This window comes from Solanum lycopersicum, chromosome 10 (assembly GCF_036512215.1).
Source record: "Solanum lycopersicum chromosome 10, SLM_r2.1".
Classification (NCBI taxonomy): Eukaryota; Viridiplantae; Streptophyta; class Magnoliopsida; order Solanales; family Solanaceae; genus Solanum; species Solanum lycopersicum.
The window spans coordinates 43,389,326-43,407,460 of NC_090809.1; the positions used below are offsets into that span (position 1 = coordinate 43,389,326).

The 18,135-nt window shown below is 30.9% G+C and overlaps 1 protein-coding gene across 1 annotated transcript; it reads left to right on the top strand.

The window, feature by feature from the left end:
* Positions 1 to 399: 399 nt before the first annotated feature.
* Positions 400 to 17,925, top strand: LOC112940073 (uncharacterized). The gene is made up of 3 exons (XM_069289936.1): positions 400 to 539; positions 16,126 to 17,266; positions 17,353 to 17,925. Exons 1-3 carry the CDS (start codon positions 400 to 402, stop codon positions 17,923 to 17,925), a joined length of 1,854 nt encoding a protein of 617 aa, XP_069146037.1.
* The last annotated feature ends 210 nt before the right edge of the window (positions 17,926 to 18,135 follow it).

The following is an 18,135-nucleotide window of genomic DNA, read 5'->3' on the forward strand; positions in this document are numbered from 1 at the left end:
GCTCCATTACATCGGCTTCTCGGAGAAGAAGTTTGCTCTCCAGATCCACGTTGATTTCTTCACTTTTTAGCCACAAGGAGAGAGTATCCAGGTCAATGGGCGTTGGACTGATGCGAACCGCCTGTTTAATGAAGGTGTAAGCTGATGGGAGCCCCAGAACGACGCACATGACGATCTTTTTCGGGAATGATTTCATTCACAGTGTCAAGGGTTGTGATGATGGTGGAGACCTCATCTAAATTCTCCGCCATAGTTTTCGTGCCTTTGGTAATTGTGTGGAGACGATCACGCAATTGAAAAATATGAGAGTGGGAAATTGATGCATAGCGTGTTGCGAGGGCCGTCCACAGGGCTGAAGCAGTTGTATAGGATCGGACGTGTTTCTGAACCTTGGGATAGATGACCGCAATCAAACATGATCGGATCTGGCCATCCACGGCTTTCCAAGCGGCATGGGCCGGATTGGTTTTTTCTGATTTGTCCGTGGTGGTGATGACTGCCGGTGGTGGTTTTGTGCTTCCATCGACGTATTTGAGAAGGTAATTGGCCTCAAGGGCTGTAAGAACGGTGATTTTCCATGTAGAGTAATTTATGTCTGATAATTTTTCGGGAATCAGAGCATGAAGATGCCTGAGAAGGAGTTTAACGCCAGAAGGAAGTGAATCGAGAGGATCCACCTCGGTTGTCATGGCTACCGCCGCCCAAGAGAAGAGAGGGAACGATCGGTGCCCTAAAGAGAGAAAAAAAAACCCAGAGAAAAGAAGATCTAGGTTTTCTGCCTCTTGATACCATGAAGGAATATTGATTGTATTGAAGTGTTAACTTAATAAGGGAATACATGGGAGATATATATAAGAGATATAGGAAGGAGTACTAATCCTAATAGGACTAGGATTAGTACACAGTAAATACTAATATTATTTAATACTATTATACTAATATTATTTAATATTATCTATTATAATATATATATATATATATATATATATATATATATATATATGTATATATATATATATATAACAATCATCATGCATGCCCATATTTCATTTTGTTAATAATCAAATACTTGTAGAATCAGAAAATATAATTATATTAGGTTGTAATTAACTACTAATTTTTTAGTAGATAAATGAATCTAAAATAATAAATCTACCCCAAGAAAGGCAGTCTCAATTTCTTAAATTTATCTGTCTCTACACACTCAGCTTAATATTCATTTCTAGGTTGTGTTTTTACATGTTGATTCAAATTCTATAATGTTAAACTAATGTACATATCTCCACAAAGTGACATGCTTAAGATTATTTGACAAATTAAACATCTTTTACCTCAATTTCAGATGGGGGATTGAAGATCTGAAGAGCAGAAAGCAAACTAATTTGCCAACTTTATTATTAACGTATATTAACATAAAAAAAAAACAAATTAGAATAATATGAAAATGATTTTAAGTAATATAGGCCATGCTAACATTTTGCTTTATAGGTGTTATATTTATTGTTGATCTTGAAATCCTAACATACTTAGAACAAAACTTTGAACATCTTTGTAAAAAAACAAAGTTTAAGAACATTTTCACAACTAGAAAATTAAAACTAGTAGCGAAATTAGAATCAGAAACAGATTTTAAAAAAAAATAATACGAAATATTTTTCTTAAAGAAGAATTGTTGTTAATATGTGTCTAAAGAATCTTACTGATTCCAACAAACTTTGCAGAAACACGAAGTTACCAAGTTTAATGAACCAGTGAAGAACAAAAGAATAGAAGAACTGAAATTAATTCACAAATCTAAAGTTTGTAAAACACGTACCAGAATCTGGAAAATTTTTAATAGGAAGAAGATCAAGTCCACTGAATTCACAGTGTCCCCTTAAGGAAAGTATTCCCCTCTAGTATCCGAGGTTTGATTTGGAATATGACCTCCCAGGGTAAAATGATCTCAATCACCAGAGTATAGATACCAAAGACTCCGGTGTTAGTGAATCACTCAACGGCAGTAAAGTACACTTAGAATACTAGATTTAGTAGTTGAAGAAGTCCATAAATTCTATTTAAAATGAGAGGAAATCCCTTAATTTATAGAAAACAAATGATAGTGCGAAAAGATTCTTATTGTGCCTTACCGGAAATGTCACAAACCTTTAGAAAAGTCACAATCTTTCAGAAAGGTCGTCACCTTTCATAAAAGTCACAACTTTCCATAAAAGTCACAACTTTTCATAAAAGTTGCAACTTTTCATAAAAGTCGTAACATTTCATAAAAGTCACAACTCTTCATAAAAGTCGCAACTCTTCATTTTCCATTCACACCTTTTTAAAATCCAACAATTCCCCGCATGAATGGAGAATGACTCGAAGACAAAGAAACGGACAAGTATGTGTACTTTACAAGCAAGAATTAATTGCATCTGGATAAATAGGTTTCCCCTTGGACTTTCCGTAGTGATCATATGTCGGATATACTGGTCAATCGGTAGATGCGATATCTTTGAACCGTCGAACTTTGGTGTATACCTACACAACCATATGTCACACAGTTACCCTTTACCATTTATGGTTCTTACGGTTGTGTTCGTTTTAGCCATGAACACCTCCTGGTTTCATGAGTGTATAGAGAGATGGACTTTTGACAATCATCTTCTTTGAAGCGGCTTACACTTCACACTCACATAGCTGATTCCTAACCGTGTTATCGCGTAGATACACTATTTGGTCAACTCTACCAAACTTAGCAAATCATTAAAATCATTAAGCTTTATTAACTCATTAACAAGCCTTAATGTTGTATCCTTGTCCCTGAGCATTGTCTTCACCATGAGAATGGATTGAATTTGTTGACTTGTCGTAAGCCGTAAATTCATTCCCTTAGATGAGCTTTTAACTTCCTCTCTAGTTAGGTCTTTTTGTAAGTGGATCCGACACATTATCCTTTGACTTTACATAGTCCATTCTGATTATTCCACTAGAGAGTAGTTTTCTAACTGTATCATGTCTATGTCGTATATGACGAGACTTTCCGTTATACGTCATGCTCCATGCCCTACCTCTATTGCATCTTGACTGTGAAAGTGTATGCATACTAATGTCAACGGTTTGGGCCAAAATAGAATATCTATCAAGAAATTCCGGAGTCTTTCAACTTATTCACCGACCTTATCTAGAGCACCTAGCTCAAAGATCATTGTAGAGCTAGCGATACATGTCTCTTTTGAAATATTTCTAAGAGACTTCTCCTCTACCAATTGTAAAAAATACATATCCACTATTGAATTTTACTTCATTCGTCCGATGATTCAATTTGCATCACTATATCTTTCAATATTGTTGGATATTGTTACAAAGCAAGACATAGTTTTAAGTATTATTTTAAATACTCCAAAACTCTATTTATTGTCATCTAAAGAATTTATTTGGGATCACTTGTGAACCGACTCAGTTTAAAATAGCAAATGCTATATCTGATCGCACACACTATATGATAAACATCATGCTTCCCAAAACTCTAGAACAATCCAATTGTGATTCACTTTTGTTTTCACTCTTTTAAAATGCAAAGCTCACATTTATTGGAGACTTGACAATATTGACATCTAAATATTTGAACTAGTTAAGTACCTTTTCAATGCAATGAGACCGTGAAAATGCTAAACATTATGGAGTTCTACGAATTCTTATATCTAAGATCGCATTAGCAACTCCAATAATTTTTGTTCCACTTGCTTTATAGCATACGTTTAGTAGCATTTATGTCATTACTGTCTCTATTGATGATCAACATATCACCAATATACAAACAAACAATGACTTAATGATTTTAATGTGAACACATTTATCACTTCCATCATTCTTCAATCCATTTGCCGACATGGTTTGATTGAATTATGTCATTGTTTTGGTGCTTCCATAATGTGACTTAACAAGTTCACATACTTTCTTTTATTTACCAGGTACCACAAAATCCTCGGGTTGTTCCATGTAAATTTCTTCCTCCAATTCTACATTTAACAAAGTTCTTTTCACATTTATTTGATGAATTTGGAGGTCATATACAACAATATTAATTTTTTCATCCGAATAAATGTAATTCTAATTACTAACGAGTATATATATCGACAAGATCAAAATCTTATTTTTTCTAAAGTCTTTGATACAAAGTCTTGCTTTATATTTTTCAACAGTTCCATCAACTGTTATTTTTTCTTCTAAAGATTCATTTTGAACCCAAAGGTTTATTTTCTTGAAGAAGATAAATTAACTTTCAATATTATTTATTGACACCATCTTTCCAAAGGATGAGTCTACAGAAAACACAGAAAATGTTACAAAATCATATTCGAAGGAAGTAAATGTCTTTTAACATTTAACTAAGCCTCTGAATCTCTTTATTAAGTACATTATCCTTTTCATTTCCTAGGCCTTTTAGACCCTTCTCTAGCTACTCAAGTCTAATTTTACAGTCCACAGTCATAGGTCCTATTTTAATTCTTTTAGTAATAGGATCTTGGACTTTGACTAGATACCCCCACACTTTGAAATATTTAAAGTTGGATTTCCTTTCTTTCCATTTCTCATATGGAAAAGATTGTATTCTGATCAAACAAAATTGCTTTCTTTGTAAAAGGACAAAACTTTTTGCTGATCCCTTTTGCAGTAAGGATAGTTCCTCCACACAAGTTTTGTGTAAACCCGAACTTATAAATAATGCATCCATCACTTCTTATATATTTTTCACACTGATTTTCAACTTCGATATTACATTGTCTAGACATTTCTATTGCTTCATCCTTACCATTTAGAAAATAGACATAGTCATTTCTAATGCAATTCTCAATAAAAGTAACAAATAATATTTCCCACCATGAGATGATGTTAATTTCGTATCATAAATGTCAGTGTAAATCAATTCTAAGGGATTAGAATTCCTTTCAACATATTCATAAGAATTCTCAACATACTTAGATTCGATAAAAACTTGAAATTTTTATTTATTGAACTTAAAGTTAGGCAAAACTTGATCAGTTTTTCTTACAAGGTTTTGTAATTGACATGCCCAAGTGTTCATGTAACAAACATTGAATCAAACAAGTAAGAACAAATAAAAACATTGAGTTTGAAAAGCTCTCCGCGAAGTAGTTTTTTCCTCACTAATGTTTTGTTCCTATTTCTTATAATTTTGTGTGATACAAACTTTTTTTAGATTGTTAAATATCCTTTTCAGAAAGACATTTCCATAACTTTCAATGTGATTGTTATAGAACTACCTATGAACAAAGTTTCATCGGGTTCAATAAAGATAATATAGTCCAACAGTTATTTTTACAAAAACATAACAAATGACTATTCACCAATATTCATGTCTATGCAAATACTTTTATTATAATAGACATATCTTTTCATGAAAAATCACAACATTTTAAGTGAATTTTCTTACATAAAAGAACACAATTATTTTGAACAAGTTTATATATAATTTGGATGTTTCATACTAGTCACACTATATACTAGTAATAGAGAAACTCAACAGCCACAAAATCAAATATACTCCAAGAATTTTGTGGATATAACATGATACAAAAGTATCAGTGAATTTCATATCTTTTGTTCCAAAGTTAAATTAGATACCATGTCTAATCATAAGCAAATAACCCCCACATTTTTTAAATGTGATCTCAAAAATATTTTTCAAGTATTTGAAAATAGTTTTTCCACATATTTTAATGTTGAAAACATTATTCTACGAAAGAATTATAGTGCTGCAATTCTCTTTGACAATGTTTACACAATGTCAAAGTTCATTCCATATAAACACAAAATCACAAAATCACAAATTCTAAGTCACTGGTATTTTTCCTCTATCATAAATAGACATACCACTTAGTATTTTAAATACTAACAATAAGGACAAAAAAAATTGTACAATTTATTTCTGTATTACATTGAAGTTTATAGAAAATCAAAAGTACAACATTGACTTATTATGAGAAGTTTTCATATTCTTCAAACCAATTGCATTGTCCAATTTATCCAGAGTATAAAACCACAAAAATTTTAGTCTACAAAAATCAGACACACTAACAATTCTCATGGAGTACAAAACTACAAAAGTCTTTTTATTTTTTCCAAACAGAATAACACATATTCTTTATCACATAGAAATGTTTTTCTTATCAAATAGTCTTCCAACTATAACATTTTGACATACTATTTTATCAAACAAAAATATGTATCTCTTACTTTTGCAAACTAAAGAATTTTAAAAGCAACAATATTTGCGAAGTAAAATTCATTCCACAACATATGGTTTGCAGATCTTTTTCCAAATATACATATAATAAAAAAACAAAAAATCAAAGATGATAACTCTTAGAAACTATTTTTCTCCTTAGATAATTTAACAAGAAGGTTACCTAGTAATCTTTAAACGGAATACCAGTTATATTCTCACTTCAACCTTGCTAAACAAAACAACGAATTATGGAGAAGTAATACATTTATCTTTTACTTCCATGATCAGATTCTCTTAATCAGTAGAATACAAGAAATACTAACAGTATAATAATATCCTTCAGATTGTTGTTCATCTTGTATTCCAAACAAACATAGAACAAAACTTTGAACATCTTTGTAAGAAAACAAAGTTTAAGAACATTTTCACAACTAGAAAATTAAAACTAGTAGCGAAACTAGAATCAGAAACAGATTTTAAAAAAAAAGTATACGAAATATTTTTCTGAAAGAAGAATTGTTGTTAATATGTGTCTAAAGAATCTTACTGAATCCAACAAACTTTGCAGAAACACGAAGTTACCAAGTTTAATGAACCAGTGAAGAACAAAAGAATAGAAGAACTGAAATTAATTCACAAATCTAAAGTTTGTAAACACGTACCAGAATCTGAAAAATTTTTAATAGGAAGAAGATCAAGTCCACTGAATTCACAGTGTCCCCTTAAGAAAATTATTCCCCTCTAGTATCCGAGGTTTGATTTGGAATATGACCTCCCAGGGTAAAATGATCTCAATCACCAGAGTATAGATACCAAAGACTCTGGTGTCAGTGAACCACTCAACGGTAGTAAAGTGTACTTAGAATACTAGATTTAGTAGTTGAAGAAGAAGTCCATAAATTCTATTTAAAATGAGAGAAAATCCTTCAATTTATAGAAAACAAAGGATAGTGCGAAAAGATTTTTATTTTGCCTTACCGGAAAGGTCACAAACCTTTGGAAAAGTCACAATCTTTCAGAAAGGTCGTCACCTTTCATAAAAGTCACAATTTTTCATAAAAGTCGCAACTTTTCATAAAAGTCGCAACTTTTCATAAAAGTCGCAACATTTCATAAAAGTCACAGCTCTTCATAAAGTTCGCAACTCTTCATTTTCCATTCACACCTTTTTAAAATCCAACAATATTTTACTAAAGTCAGAAAATCAATTAAGTATTTGTACACTCTTAATAAAAGTTATGGACTATAAAATTAATTTCACTTCTTCTTTTTGTTTCATTCATTTCTTGAATATATCACAATTTTATTGAGACAAATACTGAAAACACTCATCACAGCTTTAAAAATGCATTACTGTTTTAGTTGACTAACTAAATTTAGTTACACCCCTCAATTTGCCATCATCAAACTATTATAGGACTATAAAGCTCTTAATAAGAAATTGAGAAAAATTCTGAAAATACCTTATACTTTGCGAAATTAAGAATATGTTAGTGAAAAAACTTATAAGATAATAAAATTACAAGATTACAATTGAAAATAAAATGAAGAAATTAATCTCTTCAGGCTGAGGCGCGGCTATCTCGCTCTCTTTAAGGAGATCCAAGCCCACTACAACAAATGTTTTCACCAGTCTAACAGTAGTCCTCTTTGACTTGTCCCCTCCAGGATACAACAGCCTTCAAAAAGTATAACTCAACAACTCTGGACAAGAGTTGAGTCCAAAGCTCCACAAAAAAGAACACTTCCCTTCAACTAATAAGAACTCTCTTTTAGACTAACTCTTTTACTCTTTGTTTTCTCTTGTGTTTTGTGTTTGCCAAACCAAATGAAGACCACCACTATTTATACTACAAGAAGTTTTCCTAGCAATGAATAGGAAGATAATAGAGGTAGTAAATAGTGAAGATAATGGTCTTAGAAGTTTCATAGGTTACAGTGGGAATTAAATAGGTTACATACGTTACAATGAGAGTTACATAGGTTACAATGATTAATGGAGTAATTAAGAATGAAATACAATGATGGATAATCAATGCTAATGGATGATGTAGAAGTCATTCATTCGAATGTTCATTCTTATAACTCCAAATTAAAGCAATTTAATATGTTAAATATTAATATTAAAATTCTATGCTAACAATCCCCCACTCATTTTAATATTTAGATAAGAGAGTATATCAGTTGAAGGAAAACTACTATGCATAATGAAGGCGTGCTCTGCAATGAACCTCTACTTAGTGAAACAATAACTTTTACTCCAAAGTCGTAGTGGTCTCAGACTTGAACTATGACTGCTTAAGGGAAACAAAATATCACTACTCACACATAATAATCAAGGTGTTGACATGAGCTTTAACACCCAACATGTTATGGCCATGTGCTATTCCGGTTTCATGAGTGTATTTGAGAATAAGCCTCATTCTCATAGGAAGCGACCTACTTCCACAGATCACATAGGTGAAATCTGTCGAGAGTGCTCTTGTAAGATTAACACTCCACCCATATGGGCTACAGATACTTATTAAGAGTTTTATCAACTTAACCTTCACAAATTACAGGAAACAATGCACTCACATCATAGGGAGGAAAAAAAATAGTGCATTTTTCACAACAAGTCATCATATGATTAATTTTTCCCTTTGAACCTGGTTATAGGATCTCTAGTCCCCAGGTTGGGTTTCCTCATATATGACTCAAGGATTTGTAGGCTTCAATCCCATCCCCCTTGATGTGCTCCAGACCTTTTCTCTTGTTAAGGCCTTCGTAAGAGGATCTGCAAGATTATCACAAGATTTGACATAATCAACATTAATGGTACGATTTGTCAAAGACGATCTTACATTACTGTGTTTCCTCCTTATAGGTCTTGATTTACCGTTGTAATAATGGTTTTGAACTCTACCAATTGCAGCGGTGCTATCACAATGAATTAAAATAAGAGGAATTGGTTTTTCAAAATAAGGAATTTGAAACAATAAATCTCTTAACCAATTCGCTTCCTCACTAGCTGAAGCTAAAGCAATTAGTTCAGCCTCCATGGTAGAGTTAGCAATTATAATATGCTTTTTCGATATTCAACAAACAGTACCACCACCTAAAGTAAAGACATAACCAGTGGTAGAACAGGAATCACCTGACAAAGTGTTCCAATCTGCATCACAAAAGCCTTCAAGTGCAGCAGGATATTTTTTATAGAACAAACCACAATTTTTTGTTCCAATTAAATATCTCATAGCTCTTGTTATAGCATGCCAATGTTCATTACCTGGCTTGCTTGTTAACTTGCCAAGTACTCCTACTGCATATGCAATATCAGACCTAGTGCAATCAGTCACATATCTCAAACTTCCGATTATACTAGCATATTCCTTCTGTTTTATTACATTATTTTCACTTTCAACAGGAAATAAGTGAACACTTGAATCAAAAGGAGTAGCAACATGCTTGCAATCATGAAAGTTATATTTTTTCAAAATTTTCTCAACATAATGTGACTGGTCAAGGAAAATCCCTTCACATGTTCTTGTTATTTTTATTCCAAAGAATAAAATTTGTCTCACCAAGATCTTTCATATCAAAATGGCTTCTAAGAACATTTTTAGCTTCATCAATTACATTCATGTTAGAGCCAAAATTGTTAGTGAAAAAACTTACAAGATAATAAAATTGCAAGATAATAATTGAAAATAAAATGAAGAAATTAATCTCTTCAGGCTGAGGCACGGATATCTTGCTCTCTTTAAGGAGAATCAAGCCCACTACAACAAATGTTTTCACCGGTCCAGCAGTAGCCCTCTTTGACTTGTCCCCTCCAAGATACAACAGTATTCACAAAGTATAACTCAACAACTCTGGACAAGAGTTGAGTCCAAAGCTCCACAAAAAAGAACACCTCCCTTCAACTAATAAGAACTCTCTTTTAGATTAACTCTTTTACACTTTGTTTTCTCTTGTGTTTTGTGTGTGCCAAACCAAATGAAAACCACCACTATTTATACTACAAGAAGTCTTCCTAGCAATGAATAGGAAGATAATGGAGGTAGTAAATAGTGAAGATAATGGTCTTAGTAGTTTCATAGGTTACAATGGGAGTTACATAGGTTACAATGAGAGTTACATAGGTTACATAAGTTACAATGGGAGTTACATAGGTTACAATGTGTAATGCAGGAATTAAGAATGAAATACATTGATGGATAACCAATGGTAATGGATGATGTAGATGTCATCCATTCCAATGTTCATTCTTATAACTCCAAAATAAAGCAATTTAATATGTTAAATATTAATATTAAAAGGCTAATAACCTAACAAAATATATTTCATTTATATTACAAGATCAGAGGTAAATTTATATTCAAGTAAATGTAATTAAAAAATAATCTATAATTCAAGAATTAAACTATTAATTTACACCGACTTCAGCGATGTTTTTAGTTAACTTAAAGAGTACTAGCTAGGAAGATATACTAGTAATTACAAGTTCTAAGACTGGCGGCCAAACGAATGCAAGTGTTAAGGGGGAAGGTGCACCTACCAAATACAAAAGTTATAAATGGAGAAAAATATATATATAGTTCTTTTATATATATATATATATATATATATATATATATATATATATATTGTGCATTGCACGTTTGTGCTCTAATTGATATTAGAAAAGTTAATTTATATCGCTAAATTCAAAATATAAGTTCTCTTGTATGTAGGTTTGATATAATAATATAACTCTGCACAAATTAAAACATAACACTAAAATCTTGTTTTAGATGTTGGAGGTTTGATATTTTCAAATATTTTATGAAAAATAAATCTTTTATTATATCAGAGGATTAATATATTTTAATTACTCAATATAATCAAAAAAGAAATTAGCTATAAAAAAGATACATATAAAGAAAAATATCACAAAATGTCTGGGCGGTGTACCATCAAATTTATAGAAAAATTACTAGTTCAAACGGAAAAAAAAGTAAACAAGAACATGTCATCCGTAATAAAAGACATCAAATTAAATATATAGACAAAACTATTCGCATACTAATTGAATTATGTTTTATTAAAAGTCGACTTGTTGTAGACAAAATATATCATATGTATAAACTATATAGTCATTTTTTTAATTTACATTATTTTTTTTATTTTACTTTTGTATTAAATTTTATATCTCTCTATAATAGTTAAATAGATGAATTTCTAAATATTTGAGATTACATATAAAAGGAAAAAAGTATAAACATATAGTTAAAAAAGATAAATGATTACCAAACAATGAAGAAGACATAATTATTATTCTATGGAATTTAACATGCATACCCTCAAAATAATTAATAATAAATATAAATTGTGATTAGCTTTATTATATTTATAGCCTAAAGGGGTAGAAGAAAGGAAGAATATAAAAATACAGTAATCAAATTACGAAGTTATTAAATACTCAAAAAGACGGAGACATGAAAAATAATAATTCAGTTACAACTTCATGATATTGGTGAATATTTAACTTAGAACTATGATAATTTACATATTTCTCGACAAAAAGAAGATGAATATGCATGAAATATTAAAGAATACTAATAATTAAATTAATGATAAGAATTCTTATAATTATAAATTGGTTATGAAAATTTTGCAACAGATCGTGTAGAGCAACCTATTGTAGAATGCAAGATGACCACAAACTTGAATAAAAGAAGGAATATAAACAATGTGGTGTCAGTGTGTTTGATACTCTTCATAACCCTCCCCCCCCCCCCCCCCCCCGTTGTCTTACAAATTAAAATTGAAAAGTTATTAGACTCTATATTACCCACGTTTAGTTAGTTCATGAATATATGATTCATTAAGATCTTGTTTGATGCATGCATTTAAATATAACTATTACTTAATATTTAATTAATTAAATAGAAATTAATATTTAATTTATTTTAGGGGTAAGCTAAGGGCAAAATTGTAATTCAACTATGAGGTTAGAAACTTCCAACTCATATATATACTAGTATATGGGGACGTGTGTTGCACGTTTACTTCATAACGATGACTATGAATTATTAAAAAATCACATAATTTTTTAAAATATAGTATTTGAGTTACCAAAAACATATGAAATCTAAAATGATAAACATTTTTAGTGCATAAACTTATTAATAAAACGGCAATGCGTGATTTAACTTTTTTAAAAAATGCTTGTAGTGTATAGTTAACTTGAATTTTTTTTTGCATTTAGTCCTCCTTTTATTATAATTTTGATACAAAAATTTTACATTTGTTTTAAAAGACAAAATAAAGTAGCAAAAACAAACATGGAGGCAGACTATCTTATGATTAATATCCTTAAAATGTCTTTTTTGTCTCATAGAATAGAGTATAAACATTGAAGTTCTTCCATAAAATGTCTGTCTTGTCTCATAGAATAGAGTAAAAATGTTGAAATTAAATTAATAGTTACACAGGATATACATTTTAGAAGATAAAATGTTTGACACTAATTAGTAAAAGATGAAATTCTCATTCTCATTAAGTAGAATGCAATTAAGTAATTCAAATTTATAATTAAGAACTTATTTAAAAGGAAATAACTAAAGATTTATAGTGCAATGATTGGTATTTAAATTATGTAATTATATAAATAAAATATTAATATTTAATTAAATAAATCAAATTTTAATTTAGTGGAGAGCCAAAATGACAATATTAATATTCTTACAATTAAAAGTTTGATAAAATATATTTTTAATTTTTTTGTTAAAAAATTAATAGGAGCAATATTTGGTCAAAGGATAAAAGATCTTCTAACTTCTTAAGCATTTTGGTGTATCATTTTTTTGGCTTTGGGATTTGGATCTCATGATAATTTTAATAAAACTTGTCTAAAAACTATAGAGTTTATCCACAAGTGCATGTAAGAATGATTCTTTACAAATATTTAAAATTTAAGATGAAAATTTTTTATTATTAATAATTTGAAATTAGAATATTTTGTAGGCATTAATTGTTTTACATGCCTTATACACTATTTTTGTTATTGTATTTGTCTTATTTTCTAAAGCAGAAAATACACCATTCAATCAAATATACTCTTAAAATAAAATTACAAATACATAGAAAAAGTATAATGTATAGGAGCAAGTTTAGCATAAAGTTACCAACGAAAAATAGAAAAATTTCAAGACAATCTTTTCCCTATTTTTTTAATTGATAATGCAAATTGAAACAAAGTTATAGTAATAAATATTCAACTTCTGACCATAAAAAGAGTTAAAATCTTTGGAAGATAAGTTAATTGAAGTGATATTCAACTACATAAATGGAAGGGTCATATCATAGTTCTGATCTCGACAAATAAGCTAAAAAAACAAATATATCAAGCTTCGATAATCTAGCAACTTAAGTGTTATTCAGCCTTATAATCACATTATGCCTTGTAATCTTGACACAAATCTTCTTGCCTTGAAATTTTCTTCACTTGATTAAAGCTTCTCTAGTCTTCCACACACAAAAATTGCATCATATATAAATCTTTCTATGAAAATACTGTAAAAGATTTGTATTTATAGGAAAAAATATAGCTTTGAAATATGAAGATTCACTTTGTAAGTTGAAAGGTTAAGTGTTACAAAAATTAAAGACAAATATTAATTAAGAACATAAATTAATTCAGAAGATAAATTATATACATGTATCTATTTAAAAGGATAACTTTTATTTTTATTTTTTTCTAATTAATTACTCACATGTATACCAACTAAAAATATTTTAGAAATTCTACTATTTATGTTTAATTAATTAAATATTTAATAACATTTGAATTTAGTATAAGGGAAAAATAGTAATTTAATTTTTTACTTTGGAGCTTCCCACTTATAATAATTATGATATATGATATAATATATGTATGTGTGTGTGAGAGAGATATCTGTGAAATATGATATATGATGATATACATACAATTAAAATAAAAGGTAGTTCACCTATAGCCTATTTTTTTTTTATTTTCTTATATGAAGATTATTAATGGGAAAACCAAAAGTTACAAATGAAAAAGAAAAAGAAATGGACAAAGAACTTCAAAATAAATATGTCCCTTCAAGTTGGTAAGTTTCAAATTCTTGGGAGTAGTTGAAACTTACAATCTGATTTGGATTAATTGATTTGCCAGGTTACAACCAATCTTTAACAATTGACACCTTAGATTATTAATTATCAAGCAGCTGAGTTTAATATTAGGGTGACTAGGTGGGTTGGATCACTCTAATATCAATAATATAGTTATTCTAATAGTTTGTTGTTGAAGTTACTTCGTAAAATCATTTTTTGTTTTTGTTATTGTTGTAGCGATAGCGATTTTCAGAAATATATATAATTAGCATCAACTACTTTAGAAGGTTTATAATATAACACATACTTATATTTCTCTATAATTGGTTTATTTTATATGATTCTCAATAGTCAATACCATTGAGGGAGTAAAATTAGTTGTGTTTCCTTTGAGCATAACTAGAAACCAAACAAAAAACATGACCATGCATGATGACCGAATGAAAGTTCGTATCTAATAAAAATAGAGAAAAGACATAAAGAGACCATCGAAGTAGTCTCATATTTGCATAAAGACACCTAAACTTTAGAAGGGTCCTATCACACCACTAAACAACTATATATCGTTGTAAATTGACCATTTTGAGTCATTCCATCTTCTTTTTATTGCGCGTGTTGCTCACGTAGAGAACCCGACCCGACCTTTTCTTTGAAGAAAATTCGTGAACTCCGTCCTTTCATTTCATTTCTCAACTTTTCCTTTTCCCTAAAAAATCAAACGACTGTGTTCTTGTTGTTGAAGATATTGTTGTTGTTGACATTCTTGTTGTTCATCATTGTCGATCGTTGTTGACGATAGTGTTGTTGTTGACATTCTCGTTGTGAAGATTCTTGGAGATTGAAGGTCAAACAGGTTAGGGTTCTAAAATCTGCACTTTTTTTTATGATTATTCTGATTTTATGGATTATTATAGTGTAGAATTGCTAGAATCGACCTCCTACAATTGCCATTGTTAGGATATTTTTGAGTATGTTGGGTAATCGACTTAGTTAGTGTAGGGTATTGTGTTATTGACTTAATGCAACTGTTAGTGATTAGGGTTTTGTGATTGTGTTTTAGATTAGGGTTAGATGTTATCCACTTAGTTCGAATGTTATTATTTGTCTCTTATTCATTTGTAGACTTCAATTTGTACAATAACAATTGCTTATGTTAGTGTTTTTGTTCTGTTAGTACTGTTAAAGCTTAATGTTAGTGCTTTATTCTACTTTTGTTAGTTAGTGTTTCTGTTGTTGTTGTTTGTTAGTGATTATGTTTGTTGTGTACAACTTGTTAGATTGAAATGTGTGTTTGAATTGTGTTTGTTGTTGTTACATGATTTTTCAGGATGGCTTTTACTCTTATAACTTTAAGATGGTATCATGGGGGGGGGGGGGGGAATAGATTTTGGTCCACCACCTAAATATATTGGGGGGCATGCGACAGAATTCTTAGATGTAGATGTTGATAGGATGTCTTATTTTGAGTTGAGGGACTACATAAAGGAACTAGGATATACAATAGATTGTGATTTTTTCATCAAGTGGGATGGGTTATTGGTCCTTGTTGATAATGATAAGGTTATATTTGACCTTTTCAATATGGTGAATGATGGGGATACAGTGAAGGTGTATGTTTTTCATGGGGTTAGTGAAGCTAATCAAGCCCCACTTGAATAGGAGTTTGTCCCCCATGTGACTGAAAGTGGGGTAGGTGAGGAATCTTTTAATGAGACTTCTAACCCTAATAATCAGCCTCTTACTTCTACTTTTCCTTCCATCCCTACAACTTGTCCTTCTGAAACTTCTAGCAATCCATTTGAATTTCAGTCTTCTACTTTGCCTCCACCATCTTCTTCTATTGTGCCTCCTCCTTCATCTGATTATCCTATAATAGATGATGATCCAACTTCAGATCAGATTAATGTTAATGAGAAAGGTCCAGATATAGGGTATGATGAGACAAATAATGGTATTAGGAAAAACTTAGTTGGTAAGCTAGGAGGTGATGAACCTCATTATCTAAGTGATGAAGTTCGTAGCTTTGAAATAGATGGTGAAGAGGTTGATCAAGTAGTGCATAAACCTGTTAGGAGGAAGAAAACCCCAAATGGAGTTGTGTTTGATACAACAGCTGAAAAGATTGTTTGGGAATTAGGACTGGTTTTTGGAACTGTTGAAGAATTTAGAGTGGCACTGACAAGATATGCAATCCAAGAACATATTCAAATTGAAAAATATGTAAATGAGCCTGGCAGAGTTAGAGTGAGATGTTGTAAAGAGAGTTGTCCTTGGTTGTTGTGTGCAAGTAAGGATAAAACTAGTAGAGATTTCATTGTTAAAACATACAACCCTATCCATAAATGTTTGACATCAACTCATAACTACCTGTGCAACTCAAAGTTTTTGGCCACCAAATACAAAGAAAGAATAACTCAACAGCCAAACATCAACATTGTCTTGTTGCAGGACATTATTAGAAAGGAGTTGGATATTAATGTTGGTAGGACAACAGTGAGAAGAGCTAGGACTAGAGTGTTACAAGAGATCATGAATGATCACATTATGGAGTATGGTAGGATTTTGGATTATAGAGATGAAATATTAAGGAGTAATCCAGGTAGTACTTGTGTAGTGAAGGTTGGAGAAGATTCTGAAACTAGGCAGAAAATTTTTGAAGGATTTTATGTTTGCTTCAATGCTTTAAAGAAAGCATTTTTTGGAGGTGCTAGAAGGTTGATTGGTTTTGATAGGTGTTTTCTCAAAGGTGTGTGTAAAGGCCAGTTGTTAGTGGCAGTTTGTAGAGATGGAAACAACCAAATGCTCCCTATTGCTTGGGCAGTTGTTGAGGTTGAGAATCAGTATACTTGGACATGGTTTCTTGAACTAGTGAAGAATGATCTTGAACATGGAGAAGGGCATCAACTATCCATCATTAGTGATATGCAAAAGGTAATTACTGATATCCATCTTACTATTTTATTGTTGTTGAGTTTTTCACTTAAGTTGATTCTTTTTCTGTTATGTTGGTTTGTTAGGGACTAGAAATTGCTGTGGATACTTTATTGCCACTTGTTGAACATAGAAAATGTGCAAGACATGTTCTTGCAAATTGGTCAAAAAATTGGAAAGGAGTTGAAAGAAGAAGAGTGTTTTGGAGGATTGCTAAATCCACATTTGAAGCTGAGCTGAAGGACAATATAGAGACAATGAGGAAATTAGGACAAGAAGGTTTAGATAATATTTTATGGTACAATTTGAATACATTGTGCAAGAAGTATTTTGAAAAATATAGCAAATGTGATGTTGTGGACAACAATATGGCAGAAAGCTTTAATGCTTGGATAGTGTCTGCAAGGTATAAAACCATCATTACAATGCTTGAGGAGATAAGGGTGAAGATGATGAAAAGAATTTGTGATTTGAGAGAGTTCTCAAACACTTGGATCACTGATATATCTCCTATGTCTTTGAAGATTTTGCAAGAAAACATTCAAAAGTCTATGCAATGTAACTTGACTTGGAATAGAGAAAGAGGTTTTGAGATTAAACACCATGGGTTTACACACACTGTGGACATTGTTAATAGGAGGTGTAGTTGCAGATCCTGACAGCTTAGGGGAATTCCTTGTCCTCATGGTGTTGCTGCCCTTCATTACAAAAACTTGGAACCAATCCATTATGTGGCTAGCTGTTATAGCAAGGAAACCTACCTCAACACATATGCCCATTTTATTCAGCCAATGAATAACATGAAAATGTGATCAACCTCAAATAATCCAATTGTAAAGCCACCAAAGATCAGAAAGTTGCTTGGAAGA

Excerpts from the sequence above, each read along its gene's own strand:
- LOC112940073 (XM_069289936.1), top strand. The coding sequence starts at position 400 with ATGACCGCAATCAAACATGATCGGATCTGGCCATCCACGGCTTTCCAA. Across the intron at positions 540-16,125 it reads CCATCGACGTATTTGAGAAG|CAATCCATTTGAATTTCAGT; the intron begins GTAATTGGCCTC and ends TGAAACTTCTAG. Across the intron at positions 17,267-17,352 it reads TCATTAGTGATATGCAAAAG|GGACTAGAAATTGCTGTGGA; the intron begins GTAATTACTGAT and ends TTGGTTTGTTAG.